Below are 24,819 nucleotides of genomic sequence, written 5' to 3' on the forward strand. Positions count from 1 at the left end.
TGCGGTCGCCCCAGGTCGAGCATATCACCAAGATATTCTGCCCTTCACTGCGATACGTTCTGGAAATCGGCTTCGGTCAGGATCTCGCCGGCCAGCATGCGGCCCACATGGGTTCTGCTGACATCCTGTCGATCTCGGCGCACGTTGGCCATGACGAATTGCAGAAACGTCGCGGGGCTCTGTGTGAACAGGCAGTCTGGGTACTGGGCCTGTCCGACGAAGCCGTTGATGGAGGCAGCAGCATTTCCCTCGTTTGGGATGTAGGATAGCCCGAGATAGGCGCACATGCTCTTGTATTCCTCAACGTTGCTGAAGTACAGCTGCCCGGCAAAGAGGTTCAATCTCATGGTAAGATCGGCGGGCGCTTCCCAGTGAGGTGGTGACACTGGAGTGATTTGCAATCTGAGATGCTGCAGGGATGGCAATGCCAAGTTTGAACGGGGGAGGTATACGTGAAGCAAGACATGTGGACTCTTCTCAATCAACGGCAAAAGCGCGTTGGCCTCGAACGGGCTCAAAATGACCATGGCGTGTAAATCTGGCGAGTTTCTGAATGCCAAGATCCATTGCACACCGCGCTGGAAGGCGTCGGGGCTAGAGCGCTTATCCAGCTCGACAGTCCTGGAAAAGTCAGTCGTCACTAGCAGCCGCTGTCCAAAGCCGCCTAGATCTGGCAGCGAGTTGACACTAGTTGTGCGTAGCGAGTCGAAGGCACCCTCAAATGCCGTGCCAGAGTTGCGCAGCTCCCCAGTCTTGATCATGCGCAATACGTCCGGATGCAATAGGTGCTCCAAAGGTTTTGCGGTACTTGGCTTCTCGACCTGGCGTTCTTGCTCGACTTCAGGGGCCAACTCTCGTTCCTGTTCTTCTTGGAGTGTAGCCGATGCCAGATTTGTTACGCCGAACTGCTCGCACTTGGCCTGTATCAATTCGATTTGTGATCGCCGTTCGGATGCATGAAGGTCCAGTAGATAACCTTGCAAGCCTTCGCGGGCATTTGCCGCAGCTGGGCAATACCTGTGCTCCAGACTCATTGCCTCGTCTTCAAAATAATCCTGAAGATCATCTTGGGAAACGGTGTTAACATCACCATGTTCAATCTTGCTTCCCCAAATCGCCTCTTGGCGTTGATGTCGCAGACCTTGCAGAGCCCATAGTGGCACGCTCCGACGTGTGTCGGCCCAGGTTTCCGAAATCGACCAGCAAAGGACATCCGAAACCTGGATAGACGTATTCTGACGAGGAAGTAAGGCGTTGATCTTCTGTTGTATCTCCATCGGCACGAAGAAGATGATAGATTGGCCTTTGCCAAGTTTCCTCATCCTCATACAGGCCTGAACCAACCGGTCCTTGGTCAACTTCGGACCCAGCATCGTAGCAGCCCGATAATGGTCGGGTAACTTCAAGTCTATTCCTCGTGTATGTGCCTCGTCAAGGAAAACAAGGCAGGCGTCTGTGTTCGCGACGAGCGATGATGTCAGGAACGGTTCGACAAACCCGTTGCGGTCCATCACAAGAATCTCGTCTTCTTTGCTCAGGAAAATGACAGCTTCTTTGCCAGAGTGAGGTGTCATCTCAAGCCACTTACGTGCAACCTCGTGGTTTTCCAGGTCGACGATCAACGCGCCTACATCTAGAATAACCTGGATTGGCGTATCATTCCCTACAACGGCTGCGAGTAGCGCTTCGCTACTCAAATCTGGCCCGAGGAGCTTTACCATATTTTCAAGGCGCAGCAGGTTGCTGAGGACTGTGGCATTGGTATGTAGTTGAGATGGTAAGTCAACATACGAGATGTCCGTTGGTAAGACATACTTCGAGTCACAAGTACCGCTGAATCCGGTGACTGCTTGTGGCCTTGGCTTTGCAAGATCCCATCCTGAAGCAGACAACTTGCTCGGGAATTCCATGCACTCCTTTGGAAAGACCACTTTGGCCAAGTAGTAGTCCACAACAGCCTTTGTGCGCCCCAAAGCAGGGAACACCTTCTTTAAGCATTGAGACCGATCCTTGCGGTTAATGCCCTCGAGCTTGTGGTAGGCGGGCTCAAGTGATGGCGAACCGGCTACCCACTCACCATACACGGTGGTCGACTGGTCAGAACGTTCGAGATGCTCAAAGGCTGTATCCATCTCATCGTCTGACAATCCGCCGTAGTAGTACGATAGACATGTCAGCACAATGACCACGTCCGGGTGGCTGAATTCTGACCGTGGAGCGGGTGAGTCTTTGGCTCGATACGGGACAGCAAGCATTGTGGGAGGGCTCCGGATGGTGAGACCATAGTTTACACGCCAACGCTTTTGCTCAAATGCGAAAGCCAAGACACCATGAGCAAACAAGCCTCGTAGCAAGAACAAAACATTCCTTGCTGGGCCAGAGAAGCCGGCCTTTTCGTCTCCCACGGATCGTATCGTATCCTGGTCCACATCCAGCTGTGTGATGTAAGAGAAGATAAGCTCCCGGTTCGCACTGCCTTGATGAGACATTGGAAGACCTTGGCATCCGTAGTCACAAATGTGACGGGCTACTTTCCGCAGCAGTAAACGCCCAGCCTCTTCTTTCAGAAAGCGAAGTACCGCAAACTGGCCACGTCGAGCAGTATGGAGTTGTATCGACTCAGGGTGCGACTTGCTGACATCAGGTGCATATCGAGCGATATAGGTAAGAACATTCTGGATTACGAGCCAACGGTCAGGGCTCATCTCAGTAGGTCTTTGGGAGCCGATGGTATACACAAGCTCAAACTTGACGCTGAAGTTTTCGTCACTTTCATCGATGATGTCTCTGGACAGAGCGTCGAGGTACTTTTGTGACTTTATCAGTCGGTGGCCTGTATTGGTCATGCTGTTGCTGAAGGCTGCAAGTGGGGTTCTAGGTGCGCCAACATGTTCCAAAGCCATCAGCTTGAAAGACAACAGCTCCTCCGGTTGAACAAGCAGGACACCACCTGCCTTTCTGCACGTTTCAAACTGGGCTTGGATATGGGCCACCTTAGCTGGATTCATCGCAATTGACCGCGAAAAAGGAAGGAAAAACACTCGCCGGTCTAGAAGACCACCAAGTTTTGTCACGAGCATATGCTGCATCTGTTTTGACTGTGGCTTAGCAACAATGACCCTGACAAGTCTTTCTCCGTCGGCCAAATACGCAGCAACAATCTGCACGATGACTGACGATTTGCCTTCACCCATGTTGAGTTGCAGAGCGCGATTTCCCTGCGACTCACGCATTGACGCTGCAACTTCTTCTTGGACATCCCTGATTATGATTTTGCTCTCGACTTCCATGAGAAGAGAGTCGGGGAACTCCTCCAAGTCCCACGAATGGCCAACGTTGTTTGCCTCTTTAATCAAGTCCGGCTTATTTTCAACAAGACCCAGCATCCTTTGGGCTCTCTGCAGATGGGTCAGGGCAAGCGCATAGTTGGTGATGCAAGATCGCCACGGGCCCGGTAGGTTGGGCCAATGTTTTTTGTTCAGCTGCTGTAAGATGAACACAGGACTTAGTCTCGGGAAGAAAAGCCGGGAACGTGGCATAAAAGAGGTTCCATGGGAGTCGAAACTTGCAAGTATAATCGCCTCGAAGCTCTGGACCTGTTCAAGACACAGACGTAGATTAGTCTGCAATCTTTTTGAAAGCGCATCACTATCAGGGGTCAGTTGGCTGTAGGACACACCCCGTTCTATTCCTCGATAGTTGTCGAAACTCATTCGAAGCTCGTCAAGGTACCGAGCGTCGTGTGGCTCCTTCACTATGCCATGCAACGATTCGATCAGAGGTCGAGAGGTCTGGTGAGACAGCTGATCGCGCCCCTCCGCCCGAGTCGATTGGAAACAAAGATCCTCCAAAGTGTCAAGAGACTTACAGGCAAGCTCGGGCGCATTGCTTGTAAACAGCCTGGAAGATGTGACGTGCGCTACTTGAGATGACATGGGGAGCGGTTGGAATGAGAACTTGCAAGTAGTGGGGGGATTGGACTTTGCGGTAGCTTGACAACAATACCAGCAATAGACTTGAGGTAATCATGTAATGAATGGTTTCTTATCCAGGACTGAAACAATCCGTGGACGTCGCTCATGACAAGATTCACATTGAAGTAGATTCCCATCTCGCTCGATACGGGCGCAACTGGTCGAGTTGATGGATATTGCTCGCGTATTGCTGACTCGAATGTACCCTTTAACGAGTCTACTTTCGATTCCCATGCCCGCACCCGGCGTCGATCGAAATCGTGAACCGACTCGTTGTAACGCCGAGATTCGCTCGATTCTGGAGTACCGTGGAAATGCCGCTTATGTCTTTCCAGACACTGTAGTATTTGGAACCCTTCGTATCCACGCCCGTCACCCAGGGTGAAGACTGCATGGTGCGGGTGTTGATGATAGCGGACATCTGGGCAGTTTACTAGCTTAACCAGCAGTTGAATAAAGCCAAAGTCCGCCTGCGGTGCGAATAACAGGGCCCCAAAAAAGGTCATCAACTTGAACTTGGGCTGTAATGATTTCACCTTGGTGAGATAATGATGAATGCCACGCCAGTTTTTGCCAATAGCTTGCGCAGGATGGCCCAGCCAGTGGATATCCAGTTCGCCGTAGGGAACGTCTGAGGACCCAGATGCATCTTCAACTTCACTGCCGAGGATGGAGTAGATCCGGTTGACAAAAGCATCTGCATCTGGTAATGCTTCCGTCAGATACTCATCTTGAGACAGCAGGAGCTTGGTGACATGACACAATCGTCTCTCGCGCTTTCTAGTCGAAGGATATTTGATAGTATCCCGGCTTTGGTAGACACAATCGTGAGAATGTGTGAAGAATTCAGCACCATATTCATCAACTCTAAATACAGAGTTTCTGATCATGGCACGGTCTACCAGCTTCTTGTTGCTGTCTTCGGGTAATCGAAAGCTTCTGGCAGGAAGGAAGTAAGCTTCGCAGGATTCCCCTTGTTGCAGTAGGGAGATTGCAATCCGCCTTAGCTCATCGTTCTGCGCCAGCGGGTGCAGGCTACCATTCCACTTGACATTTTGCATTTCCATGAGGTGTTTTGGATAGAAGCTGCGAGCCGGACTCAGCTTAGCAATGCTGAAAAGCATTTCGGCGTCGGCGATGTCTAGTCGCGAAAACGATGCCACCGCAGCAGACTTCAAGATTCGCAACGATTCTTCAGTGCCAGTACGGCTAGTTAGTGGGTCAATCAAACAATGTGAAGTCGTTGCGTGGAGATGACAGAGCAATAGTTTGCTCCGCAAGGAGCCATTGTCTACGACACGTCCGAGGATGGTATCGATTTCGTAGTAATGGTGTGTCCGGCGTGTTATGCCTGAGTAAGATTCCTCTGTGCCTTTAGTCTCGGTGGGCAAGCTGGCCGTCACCGGATGGCAGTCTTGATCTCCACGGACTTGCGGGGTGCCAAATGGTATGACCAAGGCTTTTCGTCCATGGGTCTCGGTCACTGATCGTAAAACAAGCTTGTTCTTCAGTCCAATGAGGGACCCAACCGATTGGGTGCGGTCAATACACATCCCGGGATACTTGTTGCATCGAAGATCAATGCTTCCCGGCTTGAGAGTGAATGTTAGATCGTAGCGGGGAAGATCGACCTCTAACTCGGAACTGATTTTGTCCAAGACAATGGTGATATAGCTTGGGTTCTCTAGTGTCTCGAGAATGCCACCAATCAACACCGCTGTGTTGCTTCTACAATCAATCAGAACTTTGTCATCCTTTTTCAAGGTGATCGTAGCCGAAGACGTGTTAGCGCGCCATATAGCCCCCAAAGAGCACCACCGATGTTTATGGTGTCTAAACTCCAATACACCAGATTCAATATTCAGCCAGTGGCTGTAAGGAGCGATCAGTGATTCTGGGAAATCCCCAGTCAAGACCTCCGGTAGAATGAAGTCCCACTTCGATCCATCCTTGCAGGACCGGACGACTAAGTGCTCATTCTTCATGGTGAAATGAATAATCGCGCCTTCTTTTAGTCGCGTAGCGGTAAACTGCATGCCGAATTCATTAGAGGGTGAAACCTTGAGGGACTGGGAGCCAAAAAGACGCTGATAGGTTGGGCTCCGACAGTACTCCGGTGGGAGTCGTGAGAGAGGTCTCCCGTTTACTAGTAGACTCCCTTCAAACAGGTCGTAACTAATGGGTATATTGGGGATTCCGGGAGATGGACAACAACCCGATGTCATCACATGCCGGTAGCCCTTCCCACCTGAAGTCCACTTCATTCCTGGTGCGTAAGCTGCCCAGAAGGTACTAATGGCATTGTCGATGCACCAATGGTCTTGACATATTCTATCCGCCAGGAAAGGCTGGAACAAATAGCACACCCGATGCCATGACTGCAACGATATCACCATCAAAGGAGATAGTGGCTCAGCTTCCCTCGAGTGGGTCGTCCGTGGAGCCTCCAGTCCCCTCACGTTGATTTGATTTTGTTGGTCATATGCTGGCCCATGATCGTGAATTATGGCGGAAATCTCAAGATATGTGGTGACGGAATCTCTTGGGCCAAAAATGACACCCATTTCGCCAATGCCACCAAAGAATGTGCTGCAACAGGCTAAGGACATGCCTATAGCCCGACGGTTGAAGTCTTCGGCCTCATGTTCATTGTCAGTTTTATCTCTCCTAGCGAGGAGGAACAATGCCCAATCTCGTGTCGTGGACCGAATGGTTGAAAGAAGGTCGCCACATTCTACTCGGATGTCTTGATCACGCGACGTGACTAAGAGTCTCGTACAGATAGCGGAATAGATCAGAAAGGAAACTTCGCACTCCCAATTCTTGTGTACTCGATGAAAAGCAGCCCGCAGAGCCTGAAGTAGACTGAGGGCAAAAGCCCGATCATTCAATAGTGAATGTGCATCACGAAGCACATTTGAGTATTCGTCAGCGCAAGGGCCTGCCTCGTTGATTGATTGAAAGGTGACTAGAGCCGTTTCAAGTTGGTTGAAATCGATTGAAGGCATTGCTAGTTGAGCCAATACATTCCTCCATTGCAGTCGGTGGCCAGACCGCATATGACCGGAAGGCCTTGAAGCTCTCAAGAGCCATGTTGGCAGGGCATGATGACTGCTGTGAAATAATCTCATTCGAGGTATGAGTGTAGCCCCCAATCCAATGGGTCAACGGGAACATTGACAAATTGGCGAATGAACAGCTCGGTGGAATTGTGGGTTTCATTGCTTTGAGGTTAGAGCACGACCTGGCGAAAGATGAAGAATCATCCCAATCATAATATTCGTACCGACACCCATGCGGTGTACATATAGATTGTTGTGTTGCCTCTGGGACAGCCTGTTGTCGGTAGTGAGCCACCTTGAATGGTTTATCAGCTGACAGAATCCGCAAACGACTGGCCAGGTCTTGTTGGTGTTTGTGCAGTTCAGGGTAATGAGAAGTACCATAAAGAACATTCTCGGGCCCGCGAGATGGACAGTCCTTGAGGACTAGCATGTCAGTGAGAAGCTTCAGAGTGACAGAACGCCATGCGGCGATGGAATCTGGAACTTGGAGCTCGAAGATCACAGCATTGGCTTTATACTTGTCTGTTGGCAGCGGCCATTCATGTACGGAAACGTACATGTTTCCCATTCTTGTCTCGAGATCACACTTTGAGCAATTATTGGTGCACTCCTCTTCCAAGACTTCCTCACGCAGGGTGTGGTTATAACGTGGGATCAGATGTTTCTCGTGGGAAGCACGAGTGTGTGCGCTTCGCAATCGCTCATACACCGTCTTCTCATGGGCAAGTTCTGCAAATTTGGCGATGCGATCGGACTCAGCAGCATTCAGTATTTCCTGGTGAATTGCTTGATGAAACGATGAACCATCGTAGAACCTCACAGCAAATGAGTGAGGGTGTCCAAATTTGCCGAAGATGGAGGGATACCCAGGTTGGACACGTGCTTGTCTGTGTTGAAGATATGATTCGACGTCGTGCAGACGTTTCATCAAAGGCAAGGATGGAAGGAGCAAAGGTTCCAAGAGTTTGGTTGGGATCTCCGTATCGTAATCTGTTAGGAGAGGCACTTGCTGGGTGGCTGCCTTATCGCAAGCAACCCACAGCTCCAGGATGGAAAGCCACATGACTGACAAGTTGAAAGGGTTTTGCCTGTAAATGTCTGACGCGGTACTGTGGTAACTGACAATCATTTGAGAGAGGTTTTGACATGTGTTCTGTTTGTCAATGTTGTTCTCCAGCCAGCTTGAGAGGTTTGTGGCAATCCATGTTTCGAAATAAGCCAGTGTAAGGCATATATGATTCTGAATAGACCCTATGTCTGGGGGGCATGACTCCCGCTGTTCTTGAGAATGGGTAACTGCTGTGGGATTCACCGGAGCCAGATGAAGTTGCTGCTTCTAATTTTACTTCCGATGTGTATTTCTTGAAGCTAGGAATGCCGAGAATTGAGTCCGCAGTGAATGACAGTGTCTTGAGTTTCTCGAGAGGTAAAGGACGCTTATCGGAGTTCTGGGTCTTTGTCCAATGCTTCTCCAGATAGTCTTTTGCTCCAGTATATACGCTTGAGCAGTAACTGAGCCAGTTGGGCTTGTTGTTCTCAAAGTAAGGCAGTTGAGACAGCTTCAAGCATCGACGGTTGAGCTTTGCCAACATGCAATACAACAAGTGGTCGGGAATACTCAGCGTCTGTGCCTGGGCGACACAAGTGCTCATGAAGAAAGCGATGAAGCTCTTGAATAGCGGAGTGCTACTGGGTGCTTTGTGCTTCCTGCTCCAGATTAATTGCAGGGTGACGCGAACAGACAACCAAGTAGCAGAACGATGCCAAGGCAATCTGGCGTCGTCCCAAAGGACCTCCTCACGGCTGCACTTCTTGATCTGAACTACATTCGCTTCGGCACCCAAACCGCGTAGGAATCCGTTCAGCAGACCTGAAAGACGTGGATCGATTGTGTCGCGTTCTTCATCACGTTCACCCTGTTTTTGTGACTTGGGCCGGCAGCTGGAATGAGTCGAGCTATCAAGTTTGGCAAGGCAGTGAGTAAGTGCCGATGTGAATCCGCTTGCATTGTACTGCGAGTACTGCATTGAAATGCAAGTTGAAGGGAATGATCTTCCAAGTCGCCCTTGACAACTCATGACAGCATTGTTGCTTGCCAGTAATTCGAATTGCTCGAAAAAGACTGTTTGGTCTTGTCTGGTGATGAGGATGCCAAAGTTCTGCCCAGTCAACTGAAAACAAAGAACACCTACGGGTAAGAAAATAGTCAGTCCCACGGAGTTCAGTGGTTAGGATGGATCATATTTACCATCAGGTGTCAAGCCTGCCAGAGCATCACCAACTTTCCGCTCATCCAGGTTGAGCTTCGGCCGACAATCAATCATCGTCGAAACCAAGCCAACAGCACGCTGGATGTCAGATACATGATCATGCGCTACATGTCTTCCAAACTGGTGCAAAGCATCGAGAACGTTCTTGAGAAGAGCGTGGTTTTTGGGAAATGTAAAATCGTCCTCTTGAGGTAGTTTCGGTGGCAAGAATACATGGTCGATCAGGTACAGCAGAGCTGACCTGTTGTCGACGCCGATATCCATCGGGTGAAGACGGGTGCTTCGGAGAGCTCTCCGAAGCAGGGCGAATGGGAACCAACCTAGAACTGATCGCAAGCACAAGACGGTTAGTTGGAAACGTTGTAAATATGTGAGGTCAAAAGAAAGAAGACGAGTTGTTCGGGTGCAAATACAACTAACATGTTTGTTCAATGACGAAGAAGGGAGAGAAACAAGCAGGATCTCTGAGTCTGTTGTAAGAATGCTCGCAATCAATGGTACGAACCGAACAGCTAGATTGTAGCTTGACAAATGTGAAGATGGACAGCCAAACCAAAGTTGCCTGCAAAATGAGCCCAATATCGATTCCTTTCAAGTTGTAAGTCAAGGAGGCAGAAATTTCCAAGTGGTCGAGAGAGAGCTGAAGTGAAGGTGCTGTGATGATGTTGGTGTAATGCTTGGTACAAACGGAGAGCTCCAAATTTGCAAACAGATCTCAAAAGGTAGCAAACAACAACTGCCCACCAGGTTCCAGTACTGCATTAGGCCTTTGCAGGGTCTTTGGTTATGAATAATGTTTTGCAAACTCCCAAATACAGCCATAAGGTCGGTACTATCGCAGAATGCAGATACCTCAACATCAAGGTAGAGATGGCCATAGACATTCAACAATACGGCTATGTCCAATATGAAGCCCTAAGCTTCGCATCTACAATTGCAAGCTCGATTAATATCAGAGAATAACAGTCATATGCATGGCCGTCACCACATTGAAGTACAAGCCGTAACAAGGGGCAATAATAACATTTGATTTGGAGCAAGGCAAGAACTCACCCGTTAGCCCTATTACTCGATCTGAAAGAATCCATCTCTTTTGCATGGCTATTGATTAGCTACACTCAAACCTAATGGAAGTCGTTGGTGGACAGTTGAGAAACGGGACGCTGGCTGATTAGGAGAGCTGGAAACTCCAGATTTAGATATGGTTCCAGCATAGACAAGGGAGTCCCATCATTTCTGTCGTAAGTTCTTCGGTTTTCGCTTCTTGAAAACCACTGCTGGCACTTCCACTCCTGCGGCCGAGGTGTCTTCTGCTTTGACGGGAGCAGTATTGCTCGAGTCCTCTCCGGTCTTGGCGGGTGCCGAAATTCCATGGTCGTTGTCAGGAGACTCTTCTTTTATGGGCGACTTCACCTCCTTCTTCTCCTCCTTCTTCTCCTCCTCCTTCTTGACTGGATCGTCACTGTTACTTTCTAACTTCTCTTGCTTCACGGGCTCTGCCGGTTTCAGACTGCCGCTGAGCAGAGCATCGAGATCGGGGTCATCTTCTTCTGCGCGTCTTGTATCACGTCCCCATTTTCTGGGTTTCTTGAAGAGTCCTTGGAGAGCTTCTTCTTCCTCGTCTTCGCCTTCGCGTTTCACCCGCTTTCGGACACCAGTGGCAACAGCTTCGACCTTGACATTGCCATTCTCGTCAGTATTGGGGGTATCGTCAATAACTTTCGTGTTGGTCACTGTCCACTCGCCCGCCATGGCCATGTCGCCTCTTATTTCGGTGGGCACATCGATTCCCATATCCGCCAACTGCTCCCATTGTTTTTGCCTTTGCGCAGCGGTGGCCGGCGCCGAAGATTGCGGCGCTGATTTCGTCGCGCTCGAGGAACTCCCGCTGCTTGTGCCGACTACGCCATTCAGTCTGTCGATCTCGCGCTTGGCGCGGTCCTTCTCTTTCTCTTCGTTCTCGTGGCCGCGGTGGAGATCGCGCAGGAAGCGCTTGACGGCGCCTTGATGCTTGCCGGTCGACTCGTGGTTCTGGCGCTCAAGCTTGGTGTCGCGAACGTACACGCTGCAGTGCTTGCACCAATATTTCGGCGTCGACTTCCAGTATTCGGACATCTTCGGTATCGGTAAATTCCAGGCTCCTAGAGATACGAGGTAGGCAGTTTGAGCCGGAGAGGTAGGGTGTGTTCGATGTTGAGAGTTGGATTGCTTGGATGAATTATGGTAGGCTGGCACTGATTGAAGTTGGCTATGACAGCAATGGTGGGGCGTAAGTAATTTGTGGCGCCCCTGGTTTGTGGCGTGCGAAATCCACCAAAATTCTAGAAGTTGGGGGATCACCAGGGAGGGTCCCGAACCAAGAACTAACATGTGCAGTCCGACTGTCCAAAACAGTCAAGCACTACGAAGTTGTTCCTATTTTCTGTGAAATAATTATGTTTGCACCTAGGGTAAACAGTCACGCAATTCTATCAGTCACCAATTCTCCTTGGAGTTGTCTTTCAAACGATAGAAGCGGCCCAAGGTGCAGATTGCATTAGGTAGTCTGGGTGTTCACGACTGAACAAGCATGATACAAGCTTGCTATTTATTGCTCTGTCATTTCACAAGATCGGTAGTTACAATGTTTACTTCATGATAACCGGCTTTAGTCATCAGAAAGCACCAGTGCGGGCACTGTGAGGCAAGGCGACAATATTCGCGTGTACGCTACTGCTGCCGACGGCAACATCGTGAAGTCTAGCATGTGCAGCAACTAGACTAGAGGCATGATCCCTCGCAACACAACTCCCACGGGTTAGTTCATGATGTCGTTAACGGTCACCCACATGGGCTTCAAGCACATTGATACCTTCTACCTCGGATCAGAACATCCTCATTATGGGAGAAGGGCCCAACCAGTTCTCGGGCTAGCATATCGGCCTCCCTAGGCCACCAGTAGAACGAACCGCGCTCTGATCGGACCTCTCCGCCTATTTCCTGGATTATAACGGTGACATTTAGCTCTTGGCCGAGATACCTGACAACAATGACCAGTTGATTAACTCCGATAGCCGTAAGAAAGCGTGCCCGACAAATCTGGCGGCACTTCCATGGTTTTACACCTTGCGCAATCCTACAAATATGATCAGATAAGCCAGCCGGATAAATGTCTCCAAAAGATAAAGGACGAACCTATTGTTGAGTCTGAAATACATGAAATAAGTATCATTAGCTTGACATAACGCCAGCTATGCATCCCTTCCGGTGATACCAGAAAAGGAAATGATTCCCGGTTCCGCAGTGCATGCCATTCTACCGTGGAGACACCCAACGCCATAATTTATAACACAGGGTGTGAATTGAGGGGGCAATGCAGCACTTGTATGTGGCTTTGCTAGCTTAAGGGCAATGAGAGGGAGGATCCAAGTTATAAAACGAGTTTAAAAGTGATGAAATTCAGGAAACATGAAACACAGGAAAGCATAATGAGAAAAAAGAAAAGGATACAAGGGGCAAAGAAGGAGAGATCCGAAAGGGGGTCCTGAAGGTGGATGAACTCAGAATGCGATTAACATAATACACAGCTCAAGGTCGCCTACACAAACAAGCCGATACTTGAGTGTGAGATGATGTATTTGTTTCAAGCCCGAAGCAAGATTGGAATTGAAGTATGAATATCGTCTATTAATGGCAGGAAGTCCAGTTTTGTACTCGCCATACGCATCAACTCTTAAACTTATAATGCGTACTTTCGAGCAAACACGTATTTTAGACTTCAAGCCGCGTTACTGCCATTGGTTGTTTTCTAGCTATGATAGTTTTGCAATGTGTGTTGAATGGTACGGCAGGTCTGTTCTTCTTGTCCGTGTCCCAAACCATCATGATACTGCCATGCCGTCTTCCATTTCCGCACTATAACGGGCTTACCACTCCATAGTATACATATAACTTATACGAATAGAAAATATTGCTTCTAGACAGACCTTGATATGTACCCCCTTCCAGTACCTCTCCTATCACTGCAGTATGTTTCAAAACCATAATAAGAACCCATTTGCGGTCATCAATAGCCAGATGCTGGTGATAAATCCATGAACATGCAATGCCCTGGAACGAGATGTAGAAACATATTTGCAAGATGGGATGCTTTCGATAGGTGGTCCGCTGCAATCCCATATTTTACCTCGGTTTCTTCAGCTGCTCTACGTTGGGGCTTCGATAAGGGGTCAATGAGTGTGCAATGCTATACGGACGTAAAGGCTGTGTGGTAAGCCCATCTGAGAGGCCTATAGCAGACCAGGAGGACATTTGTAAGCCTGAGAATTTGTCCGTGTCGAAGACAAGGGGTCTCTCCTATTTCCATATTTTCGGGATGTTCTTATATTCTACCCCTTTCTATCTTAATAAGCTGGACTTGTCTTCCACAACTGAAAAGAACGACGAGATACTCGTAACTACCAAGCCCATTGAGATCTAGACGTAGGTGAACTTACACTATTTGATAACAAAAGTATCCAAAACATCGACAGAAACGTTTCGAGCTAAAGTTTATATTCTCCTAACTATATACAGTATACGTACATGTCTGAATAAGGAGCACATTGCCAAACATCATCGAAGGTCAGGCGGTAGACAAACCTACTCAGTGAATGCCCTTTGTGTCCTTTGTAAGTTGACATAAACTGGCATTGTGGCATTTACCTCTCCATTTTGCTGCGCCACTATCTGATGCAGCGCAACCGGCCGAACAGCGGGAACTAGCCATTTGATGTTGCATTTCCAGGAGATGACCGATGCGAACTCTCCAATGAACATTGACATCACCATGGCGGTTGATGAGGACAAATCAGTCACGAAGAAGAAGTTTGCACCGTTGCGTCTATGTAGGTAGTCGTTATGGGTTATGCATGCAGGCGCTCTGTGCGTATTTGCGTATGGGTTTGTTGGCAAAATGATATCCAGGCCTTACCATCCTGGGGTTTGAGTATCCGTCCTGGTGATACGGATGTTATCAGTAGGGAGCGTTAGCAGTCACAGTCATTTGGGATATCCAATAGTCCTCATGTGCCGAGTGCCAACGCACATGCTTGACCGACACTTTGTCAACATGGACACCGCCTGAATTAATCAGTTGTGGTCGAATACCACATCATGTCCCTTTTCCGAGGTTCCGTCGCAAAAAGGACGTATATCTACGCCTCTGCGGCCGTAAGTGTCGACTTCGGGAAGCCGATTCAGTAGTATTGGCTGGTTGAGACGGAGAGGCTGCCGCATGCCGGATCAAACGACTTCTTGAGCTACGTTTGGCGACACGCACGCACGACTTCGGGTACGTCACAATCAACAATCCCTGGCCCTGTCGAGGCGGACGACCCGCCAGGGGAGGACGCCTTGATTGCCCTTGCTCTGCATCGCGTCGCACTGCTTTACCGCGAGCATCGCACCAGGTGAAACAAGAGCCGCTCATCACACTAGTTAGAACAATTGCCATTCGTGTCGAGGTCGGCGGCCTCTTACTGGCTCGGCAGTTTGCTATATTGGAATATTGTGTCAGTTTCGCCTATGCGGCCATCCGCTGCATCTGTTGTACGAGCCTGCTTGGAAAGATGATAATAAAGGAGACCAGATAGCCAGCTAGGCTGGATGTTCTCCGAATAGCTGCTCCTGGTATGCTCGAATCCCCTTCTAAGCATTTACTTGGAAAGCGGAAAACTTCAAAGCCCATCATGAACAACTCACCTCCCTCATCAACCCTTGAACAGCGCGATGGCACGAGGTCAGCAGCAAAGCTGGGTACTGGCAAGCTGAGGCGCAAGCTGGGAGGCCGGTGGATACATCCGCAGACCAGCTTCTACTTACAAGCCCTCGTCGACGGCCCGCTCCTTGTGATAATTGGCTGTGTGCTTTATGAAGTGGCTATTGCCATCCATCTCGCAACATCGTCCACATCGATTGGCACATACTCCAATTCATTCTTCCGGCTACTAGCACAGAGCTCCTGGGTACGTATGCATGCCTGGTCGAAGTTGTAGGATTATTTCGCCGAGTGGAGAGTGCCACACTGACACCAAGTTGCCCAGGTGGCTACGGTTTTCGGAGCGGCAACCGGCTTCTCTATTGGCAGCTTCTACGATGCGTTGAGACGCTGGAAGCTGGAGGAGGTGGCGGAACCTGACGCCAGCGACCCCGAACAAGCGAATTCGAGTTCGGCGCCGCGCCGCATCCGCAAGTACGTCACCCTCGGCCGGCTCAGGATGCCCTGCTGGCTGTACATGACTTCGACTGTGATACTTGCGCTGGCTATCCCTGCCTTTGCTAGTGTTGCCGTCCGGGAGATATGGCTGTGCTGGGCGAATGTTCAAGGTCACTCCGGCAAGGACTTCAACGATTCGATGACTTCATTTGTGGGAGTGATCCTGTTCTGTCTGGTTGATGTGGTAGCCATAGCGGCAAGGCTGGTCATCGATATGAGATATCTCCCACGGCTCGAACCGACAAGTCCAGACAATGCTGGGGAGAAATGGGAGACAGTTGACAGCACGGCAAGGACGGCTTGAAACCTGGGGACACTCGAGTGAGGGTGCATTTCGGCAGACTGATTCCAGAGCAGAGTCTAGGTCAGTATGAGTAAGGCTCCCGCTTCTCTTTTCTGAACATACATGATATTGGGGACATATGGGTTCCAAATGGAGCATTTAGCCAAGTTGGGTGTAGCGGGTTGAACCATTGGCGAAATATCTTCCACTCCTGTGTCACATTCCACGTCAAGGAGGGTTACCCTTGTTCCCTAGGCTGTTGGGATTTCTCATGGTTTGCTTCTTCTACTCATGTTCGCACGACGGCCGAGGGGGCGCTTAATTTGGGTAGTGGTTGGGACTGCGAATAGCTGAGCTAGTCGTGGTTTGCTACTGATTGATAAGATGATAGACCAGATCTTGGGAGACAATATTTGAGTGGTAGAAATGCATATTAAATTGATGCCTTGGAGTCTGCAAGCCCAGTGCCCCAGCCATGTGCCAAGGTTAGCATTGTCCAGGACGTGCTGCACGTTGGTTTGCACGCATTTACCCCTCCAAGGAAGGAAGAAAAAAAGAGCGCAGCCCAATGAACCCCTCATTCCAGCGCTGGAAAGCAAGAGTGAAGTGGGGGAGGGTCCGGCGCTAAGTCTGACAATGCAATCTTATCGGACAGCAAGACCCTGTGAAATTTTTATCAGCACTCCGCACTCGAAAGCCGAGCCAGGGAATTTTTCGAGTTTTTTTTTCTTGCCTTCCTCCCACTTCCGCTTCTGTCGTTGGTCAGGAGATTGGGCAGGCACCATTTAATATTTCTTGCGAAGCCCAGTCCCAAGGTATTCCTCGGTGGTGACTCTGCTTTCCTCTTCTACCTCCATTTCTTCCTTCCTTTCTTTTCTTCTGTTTGTTCAGACTAGACTCGTCTGTTTTCATAGAGTCTGTTGCGAAGATGGATCAACAGAAGCTCGTCGAGCTGCTGCAGGCCTGCCAGATTCGTAAGTAATACTCCGACCATCTCTATCACTCCTGCCATCGCTTTGCGGTTGGTCGCATAGCTATTTCCAGGGCTAACAGTTCTCTTGTGCAGCCGACACGGTCAAGGTCAAGGCAGCTACCGCTGAGCTGAAGAAGAACTTCTACCCTCACCCCGAGTCGCTTCTTGGGCTCCTCCACGTCCTTGTCTCTCACCCCGAGGACACGGTGCGACAGCTCTCGGCCGTCCAGTCCCTGCGCCTGGTCCCCAAGCACTGGGCCAAGATCGATGGTGCCCAGAAGACGAGCGTGCGCAATGAGCTAGTCCAGGCTGTCCTGCGCGAGCAGAACAGCAAGGTGCGCCATGCCGGCTCTCGTGTGATTGCCGCCATCGCTTGCATCGATTTCGAGTCCAAGGAGTGGGCCGATCTCCTTCCCGCCGTCCTGCAGCTGACCACCTCCGACAATGTCGCTCACCGCGAGGTTGGCTCCTACATCATCTTCAGCTTGCTCGAGGCGGACCCCACCTTCTTCTCCGACCACCTGCCTAAGATGTTTGAGTTGTTCGCCAAGACGATTCGGGACCCCGAGAGCCGTGATGTGCGCGTGAACACCATGCTTTCTATCAGCTCCATCCTCCTCCTGATCCATGCCGACGAGGATGAGGCTTCGGTCGCCACCATTCAGGAATTCATCCCTGCTATGGTTGACGTCCTCAAGGATTCGGTCGAGCACAAGGATGACGAGCGCACCCGCCAGGCCTTCGAAGTCTTCCAGTCTTTCCTGGGCTACGAGTCTGCATTGATCTCCAAGTACTTCAAGGACCTTGTCCACTTCATGCTCGAGCTTTCCCTCAACAAGAACGCCGATGATGATGTTCGCGTTCAGTCCCTCGCCTTCCTTACCCAGTGCGTCCGCTACCGCCGCATGAAGATCCAAGGCATTCCCGACATGGGCTCCCAGCTCACTAAGGCGGCCATGACAATCATGGGCGAGCTTGAGGACGACGACGATGAGGATGATATGAACGCTGCTCGATCGGCTCTGGTCATGGTCGACCAACTGTCGACCGATCTCCCTCCCCGCCAAGTTGTCGTTCCCCTTTTGGACGAGTTCCCCAAGTATGCCAGCTCCGAGAACCCCGGCCACCGCCGAGCTGCTATCCTTGCCCTTGGCACTGCTGCCGAGGGAGCGCCTGACTTCGTCGCCACTCAGCTCGAGGGCCTCATGCCTGCCATCATCCATCTCCTCAACGACCCCAACAGATCTGTCCGCTACGATGCTCTCGTTAGTCTGATGCGCATGGGTGAGGATCTGGCTGAGACTATGAAGGCTCACCACGACGAGATCATGACCGCCTTGGTTAAGAACCTCGAGGCTGCCTCGGAAGATGAGAACGATGAGAGAAATGTTGAGATTATCCGATCTGTCCTCGGCTCTATTGACACCATGTCTGAGGGTCTTGGTGGTGAGGTCATGAACAAGTATGCCCAAGGCCTGATTGGCCGTGTTGGCCGATTCTTGAACCACCAGGATGTCAAGATTAAGTCGGCTGCTGCTGGCGCCATCGGTGCTATTGCTCAATCCATCGAGGGTGGTTTCAAGCCCTATCTCCAGGAGACCATGCAGGCAATGTCCCAGTACGTTACTCTCGAGGAGGGTGAGGATGAGCTGCAGCTCCGAAGCTCTGTCTGCGATGCCATGGGCCGTATTGCGGTCGGTGTTGGTGCCGAAGACTTCAAGCCCTTCGTTATTCCCCTTCTCGGAGCCAGCGAGAAGGCCCTCGCCATTGGCAATGCTCGTCTCCGAGAAACTACCTTCATCCTCTGGAGCCAGCTTGCTAGAGTCTACGAGGGTGACCTTGGTGACTCTCTCCAAGGCATCTTCAAGGGTCTCTTCGACAGCATTGAGCTTGACGAGGAGTCTCTCGACTTTGATGGTGATGACATTGAAGGCTTGATCGACGGCCAAATCATCTCTGAAGGTGGCAAGATCAAGGTCAAGTCAGCCGAGGAAGGTGACGATGATGAGGACGACATGGAGGACGACGACGAAGATGAGGACGACTGGGATGACCTTATCGGTGTCTCGGCCGCCGCCATGGAGAAGGAGGTTGCTATCGAGGTATTGGGAGATGTTATCTCCCAGTCCAAGGAACGCAGCGCCCCTTACATTGAGAAGGCTGTCGAGATCATCACGCCTCTCATTGAGCACACTTATGAAGGCTGCCGCAAGGCCGCCGTCTCTACCCTTTGGCGAACATACGCTTGCGTGTGGCAAGTCATGGAGGCGCAGACCGGCCAGAAGTGGCAACCTGGTCTGCCCTTGAAGTCTGCCCCTGCGGCTCAAATCGCCAAGCTCGGCGAGGTCGTCAGCGCTGGAACTCTGAGCATCTGGCAAGATGAGGCTGACCGGTAAGTTTAACCCCTACGATTCCAACATTTCTTTGCATCCATCGCACGGCTTTACATGATGAGTACTTTACGTTACACCCAGCTCACTCATACGCATATTGCGGTTGCTGAGAACACGTTACTATCTACTTCTGATTCCAAGCCTTTCACCTATTGCATCTTATCTGCCGTTATTGGTTGTACACTGTTGCTAACTGAACAAAGGGATGTTGTGACCGAGATCAACCGCAACGTGGCTGCTGTGCTCCGAACATGCGGCCCGGCCATTCTCGCCCAGAAGGACATGATGGAGCAGACAATCACCGTCTTGGGTACCATCATCACCCGATCCCACCCTTGCCAACAAGATCTTGGTGACGAGGAAGAGGAGCAGAACGTTGAGGGTGGATCTGAGTGGGACTGGCTCGTTGTCGATACCGCTCTGGACGTCGTGATTGGCCTGGCCGCTGCTCTGGGCACTCAGTTCGCTGAGGTCTGGAAGATCTTCGACAAGCCCGTCATGAGACTCGTCAGCTCGCAAGAGTCCATTGAGCGCTCCACTGCCGTCGGTGTTATCGCCGAGGTGACCATGCACATGGGCAACGGTGTGTCTCCCTACACCGGGGCTCTCCTGCGCCCACTGTTGCACCGCTTGTCGGATGAGGACAAGGAGGCCAAGTCCAACGCTGCCTACGCCCTGGGCATGCTCGTCTACCAGTCAACCGACAGCAACACCTACCTGCCTGCTTACGGTGAGATCATGACCAAGCTGGAGCCTCTTCTGCAGATCAGCGAGAGCAGACTGCAAGACAACGCCACTGGCTGCATCTGTCGCATGATCCTCGCACACCCCGACAAGGTGCCGCTGAACGACGTGCTCCCCGTTCTTGTTGGCCTTCTGCCCCTAAAGGAGGACTACGAGGAGAACAAGCCTGTTTACGAATGCATTGCCAAGCTTTACGAGATGCAAAACCCCAAGATTCTGGAGCTGACGCCCCAACTTATGCCTGTCTTCGAGCAGGTCCTTAGCCCGCCTGAGGATCAGCTCACCCCCGAAGTTAGACAGGGAGTCCAGAACCTTGTGCAGTTGATTCGCGGCTCTTAGATGCCGTGGATGAAGAATTGACGGCGAAACCCGAGGCGCATGTACGCATGCGGCGATGACGGTACGATGACATGACCAAATATCTGGGATGAGACATGATGTTGAACACATAGGAAAGGGAAAAGGACTTTGGTCTCGGTAGTTATCCCAAGGAATGGGTGGCAAGGCCTGAGGTGCACATAAACTGGATGATTCCCCCTACGTAGATAGACTGCGTTGATTTGATTTACTTTGTTCAGATGCCCAATACATCTCTACCACTGAACGGCCTTCAATCTGGCTTATTCAGTACAACTACACTTTTGTTCTTGGCTTTTATCGTGATATCTCCGCCTCTGTGATTCCACGAATGCTCATGGGCTGCCTTGACTTGATGGACAATACCATGTACATGAAGAGGTACGTGCCAGACGGTGAGAGTAGCCGGTAAGCACAGAGATGACAAGACCCCCTTCACCGAAGGCGGAAATAGCCTAGGCAGTCCATCAAGCGCGCTTTGCAATCTTCTCCATGCAACTCGTCAGTGGGACGAAGCTCCAACCGCCCGGCGACGGGCTTTGACACCAAAACGTAACAAAACACCCCGACTAGCAGTCCTACATGGGCAGCTCGAGAGCGTAGCTTGGCTCGCTGCTCCTAGACATAGCAGATCTGCCGATTAATCGCATACATAAAGGAAACACCCCACGCCAGACTCTCACAGAGCGGAGAAGGTGCTATTTCTGCTCGAAGGATGGAGACTACAGCGAGAGGGACGATGATGGATATGGGATGCTCATCTGGCACTCATGTGGTGAGGAGGAAGCTGTGGCCTTGGATGCGTAACCCATATAGTTATGACCTTGTCCTTGTACATGTGACCACGGGTAATATATGCCAAATCCTTTCAAACTTTCGGAAGAACCACAAGAATCCACGTTACCAAATATAGCATCACGGAGGGATCAATTGGTAACACTAGAAAGCTTGGTCTCCTCGCCCACCCAGCTCCCTTGGAGGACATTGAGTCAGCTGCCTATGTGTGTAACTTCCGAGGGTTCGTTGCTTGCAGGTTTTGTTGCTCACTGACACTGTCTGTCATCGACAGTCGGGCAGCCGTAAGATACGGGGCGAAGTAATCATGCCATTTTCTTCTAGGATTGGCAGTGATGAACATAACAGCAGCAACATCATTACAGGGTCCGGTTAGCCGCAGGCCGGTTTCACATGCGAGGCGCGGCTGCTTTTCTTCTATCAATGTATGCGACAAGCAACACCTTCGCGAAGGATTCGGCTTAAGGTTGCTGCATCAGCAGGTCATTTGTGCATGGACAGGACGGAGTCGAACATCCGGATTGATGGGGAAAAAAGGGGGGGATACGAGGCCACCAGCAACGGAAGATCTACAGAATGTCCATGTTGCAATCAGATTCGGCGAGACATGCAGCCGCAAGCAGTAGGAAATAGAAAGTGAGCTGTGTACGCCAGGAGGATATTGATTGGTCAAAGTTTATTGCCCAGCCTCCCTTACCTCGCTGATCGTTGGTGGTTGACAGGTATGCTGTGTGCACGGATATGTGTGATACACAAGGCCGCAGGTGACATGCGACGAGGGGCCATCTGGTCGTGTGCACATGCATACGTACCGATCACTCCGTACTAGCAATACTTATCCATTAATCGGCCAAAGGAAGTTCATCATTGTCGGATCTGTCGCCGGAGGAGACCATATCTCGCGATGGACCAGAACCCCACCCACAGTTCGCGCTGCCCGACCTGCCCGTCGTCCGGTCGCGGGTGGTTACGATGATGTTATTCGAGATCCGTCTCTCGGAAACCATGACGTTGATATTGGCTCTGTGGAGTTGCGAAGCTGACGACGAAGCTGACCCCCGGGGGGCCCACGATGGCCTCTAGCATCTTACTAGTGGTCAGCCAGGCCAGTATCTGCCCGACCAATTGACGGAACCAGGCGGCCTGTGCTTGGACAAAAGAATGGACAAAAAAAGGGGCTGATCCGATCAAGATACGGACACACCGCCGGACGCCGTGGTTTCAAACCTACGGCCAACTTTCCAGAAGCTGTTAATGCATTTTATGCAGGTGACAGAGACTTCTCTGCAGGCTGGTGGTCGGCGGACTGGCCAGTGGCCACCCATCTATTTGCCTTTTATGAATCATCCTAGCGCAAGGCAACGGCCTATGTTAGGTAAGTGAGCATGGTACCGGTAAAAGTCCCCTGTGGCTTGGCTTGCATGCGAAACGTTTCAGAGTTGGACCGAAGACCTGGGCCCCCAAACGGGAAGGTAAAAAGTAAGTAGGCGAGTCAGCTTTGGGCGGCACAGGCGAATCAAAAAAGAGAAAAAACAACGACAGCCACCTGGCCGCCGAGTGTATGCACAATGCGATTGATTTTTGTTCTTGCATCCCGGGAATGAGGCCCATCCCGTTCTGGTGGCCCAGACTCGGTAAGCATCTAGAGTCTATTCAACTAAGTCTCCTGCGAGGAAGAGATTCATATTGGGATTGGCCATCACCCACAGATTGGGTAAGCGAAGATACGACATCAGCAAGATTTCCATGCGCAACCCCCAATAGAGGGAAACAGCCGAGATTTAATAGCACCGTTGGAGGTCGATTATAACCTTCACCATAATAGCCGTCTAGTAGACATTTTTGGACAAGAGGGGAGCGCCGTTGCGACTAGAAGGTCGAGATATATCCATCCGGCTCTTCAGAAACCAGCGGCGAGCTAAGATAGCTTCGAGGAGACTTTAAGTCATGCAGCACTGCCAGATAGCGAAAGCCTAGTAGCAGCAGTAGTAGATGCTAACGGCGGCACTGCGAAGAACCTCACGTCCAAGTTGTGTGAGAATCCGGTGGGCTGAACCCATATACTTGGGTAGTCGGGGCGACGCTACAGAGAGCTTGTCAGTTTGGTGAGAAGCAAGCCTTGCTTTTTTTTCCTCCTCCATCCTTTTTGCGGCAGGCAAAGAACGGTTATCAAAACGGGCTGGGAAGGAACGCGACTCATCTCGACAAGGAGATTGAGGATTATAGACACGTCGGTCCGATGTTTGTTTGAAAGAAGAGGGTGTGCACCACCCTGTCAACAACTGCCAGTCGCGTACCTGAAGGCTGATTACTCCCAATATTAACGTTGCCACAGACAACCTCTGCTGAGACATTTGTAATAAACCTGAGTATTCCCGAGAGCCCGTTGAATGAATTGGCTTGCCAAGAGCATTCAATGGGACTGGGGCAATTTGAAGGCCCATCCGAGGCCTTTCGCGCCATTGTTGATGACTGACCACCACGCGCGCACTTCCAGTAAGGGTGTCCGGGGCGTCTCCGGCTACGAATTCGCACGTAGACTGCGGGCGGCAGGATGTGAGGCAAATACAAAGTTGCATCGACCAACTTGGGCTAGTATGCCGAATCGGCCATGGTGTGCACTTGCATGCACATTGGGTGAAAGCCCCTAACTTCCTGCAGCTCGGCCGCAGACGAAGAAGTCCTCTGATTGGTACGAACCAACTCGGCACGCGTAGAGAGGCGGCTCTGTGAGCCACACTCCAATGACATGTCAAATCGCCGCTGAATTCGTGATCTCTTCTCGATAACCGCAGGGTGAAATGGCTAGTGATGTTGCGATCAAAGGATGGATTGCTAACATATGGCACTCGGGTGATAGCCAGAGTCGATGCTCTTCCTCAGACCGTGCACTCAGATAAGCATTTGCTTGGAGGTATGCCAATTACGTCAATGGCAGATAGCCTCAGGCGTCAGGGCTTCTTCGGACCCGTGCCCATGAACGGGTCCATATAAACACACTGTAGCCCGCCCGACCCGCTCTGCCCGCTCTCTCCACCAGATGTTTATCTTAAATGGCACTGTGGGCTCGGTGGGCCAACTATTCTTGATCAGCATTCCATTGATGGGTTGCATCCACGAGCACATCCCCCAGCGTGGGAAATACTTGTAGCGATTGGCATTGAATCGGTGTGCAGGCGCCCAGTTGAACGATGATGAAATTGAAGTCATTCACGGTGGAATGTCCTGTCGGTCTCGCTTGGTATTTTCTGGTAGACAGGACTTCCTGCGAATCGAAAAGGGAAAGCTCAAGTGCTTCTTTCGGGCGAGCAATGGGGGCAAATTGCAAAGCCAAGCGCGCGTAGTTTGCCAAGCGAAGCGAGCAGCGACAGCCGAAGGCAGGATGCTACTCCGTGTTCGCTTGCCATGGATAGTACCCCGGATATGGTACGAGGGCAATATGAGAGCAGGACAGGGCCATCCAGCCAAGCGTGCAAGGGGTATGCATTGAATAGTCCGGTGCTCTCGTCCGAAAAGGGCTTGCGTGCATGGTGGCTCAAGCGGTATGGCTTTCCACAGAGATCACGTTGGACAAATGCGAGATGCAACTGCTGGGGCGGGGCGTAGGCAGGCGGCAGCAGCATTGGTCGGCCACCGAGCAGGAAAAGGAATGTGAGGAGAGACGATCGTTTGTTTTTTTGATATCCCAAGCCGGGCCAATGTCAACGGGTTCTGGCATTTCATCTAAACA

At 51.0% G+C, this 24,819-nt stretch overlaps 4 protein-coding genes across 4 annotated transcripts; 2 read left to right on the forward strand and 2 right to left on the reverse strand.

Annotated features, from left to right (window-relative positions):
• Nucleotides 1-44: 44 nt before the first annotated feature.
• On the reverse strand, nucleotides 45-9,573 carry PG986_011804 (uncharacterized protein; the record flags this gene model as incomplete). Its single annotated transcript, XM_066848026.1, is given in 5 exon segments — nucleotides 45-3,919; nucleotides 3,982-6,984; nucleotides 7,001-8,290; nucleotides 8,352-9,227; nucleotides 9,288-9,573. The coding sequence occupies 5 exon segments, from the start codon at nucleotides 9,571-9,573 to the stop codon at nucleotides 45-47; spliced, it is 9,330 nt and encodes a 3,109-aa protein (XP_066694722.1).
• Nucleotides 9,574-10,539: 966 nt separating this feature from the next.
• On the reverse strand, nucleotides 10,540-11,424 carry PG986_011805 (uncharacterized protein; the record flags this gene model as incomplete). The annotated part of the gene is made up of 1 exon (XM_066848027.1): nucleotides 10,540-11,424. One exon carries the CDS (start codon nucleotides 11,422-11,424, stop codon nucleotides 10,540-10,542), a length of 885 nt encoding a protein of 294 aa, XP_066694723.1.
• A 3,593-nt stretch (nucleotides 11,425-15,017) lies between these two features.
• PG986_011806 (uncharacterized protein) lies at nucleotides 15,018-15,848 on the forward strand (the record flags this gene model as incomplete). The annotated part of the gene is made up of 2 exons (XM_066848028.1): nucleotides 15,018-15,293; nucleotides 15,372-15,848. 2 exons carry the CDS (start codon nucleotides 15,018-15,020, stop codon nucleotides 15,846-15,848), a joined length of 753 nt encoding a protein of 250 aa, XP_066694724.1.
• Nucleotides 15,849-16,755: 907 nt separating this feature from the next.
• PG986_011807 (importin beta-4 subunit-like protein) lies at nucleotides 16,756-20,276 on the forward strand (the record flags this gene model as incomplete). The annotated part of the gene is made up of 3 exons (XM_066848029.1): nucleotides 16,756-16,801; nucleotides 16,894-19,192; nucleotides 19,397-20,276. The coding sequence occupies 3 exons, from the start codon at nucleotides 16,756-16,758 to the stop codon at nucleotides 20,274-20,276; spliced, it is 3,225 nt and encodes a 1,074-aa protein (XP_066694725.1).
• Between the last annotated feature and the right edge of the window lie 4,543 nt (nucleotides 20,277-24,819).

This window comes from Apiospora aurea, assembly GCF_038362705.1.
Source record: "Apiospora aurea strain CBS 24483 chromosome Unknown utg000008l_segment0_segment0, whole genome shotgun sequence".
NCBI classification, from domain to species: Eukaryota; Fungi; Ascomycota; class Sordariomycetes; order Amphisphaeriales; family Apiosporaceae; genus Apiospora; species Apiospora aurea.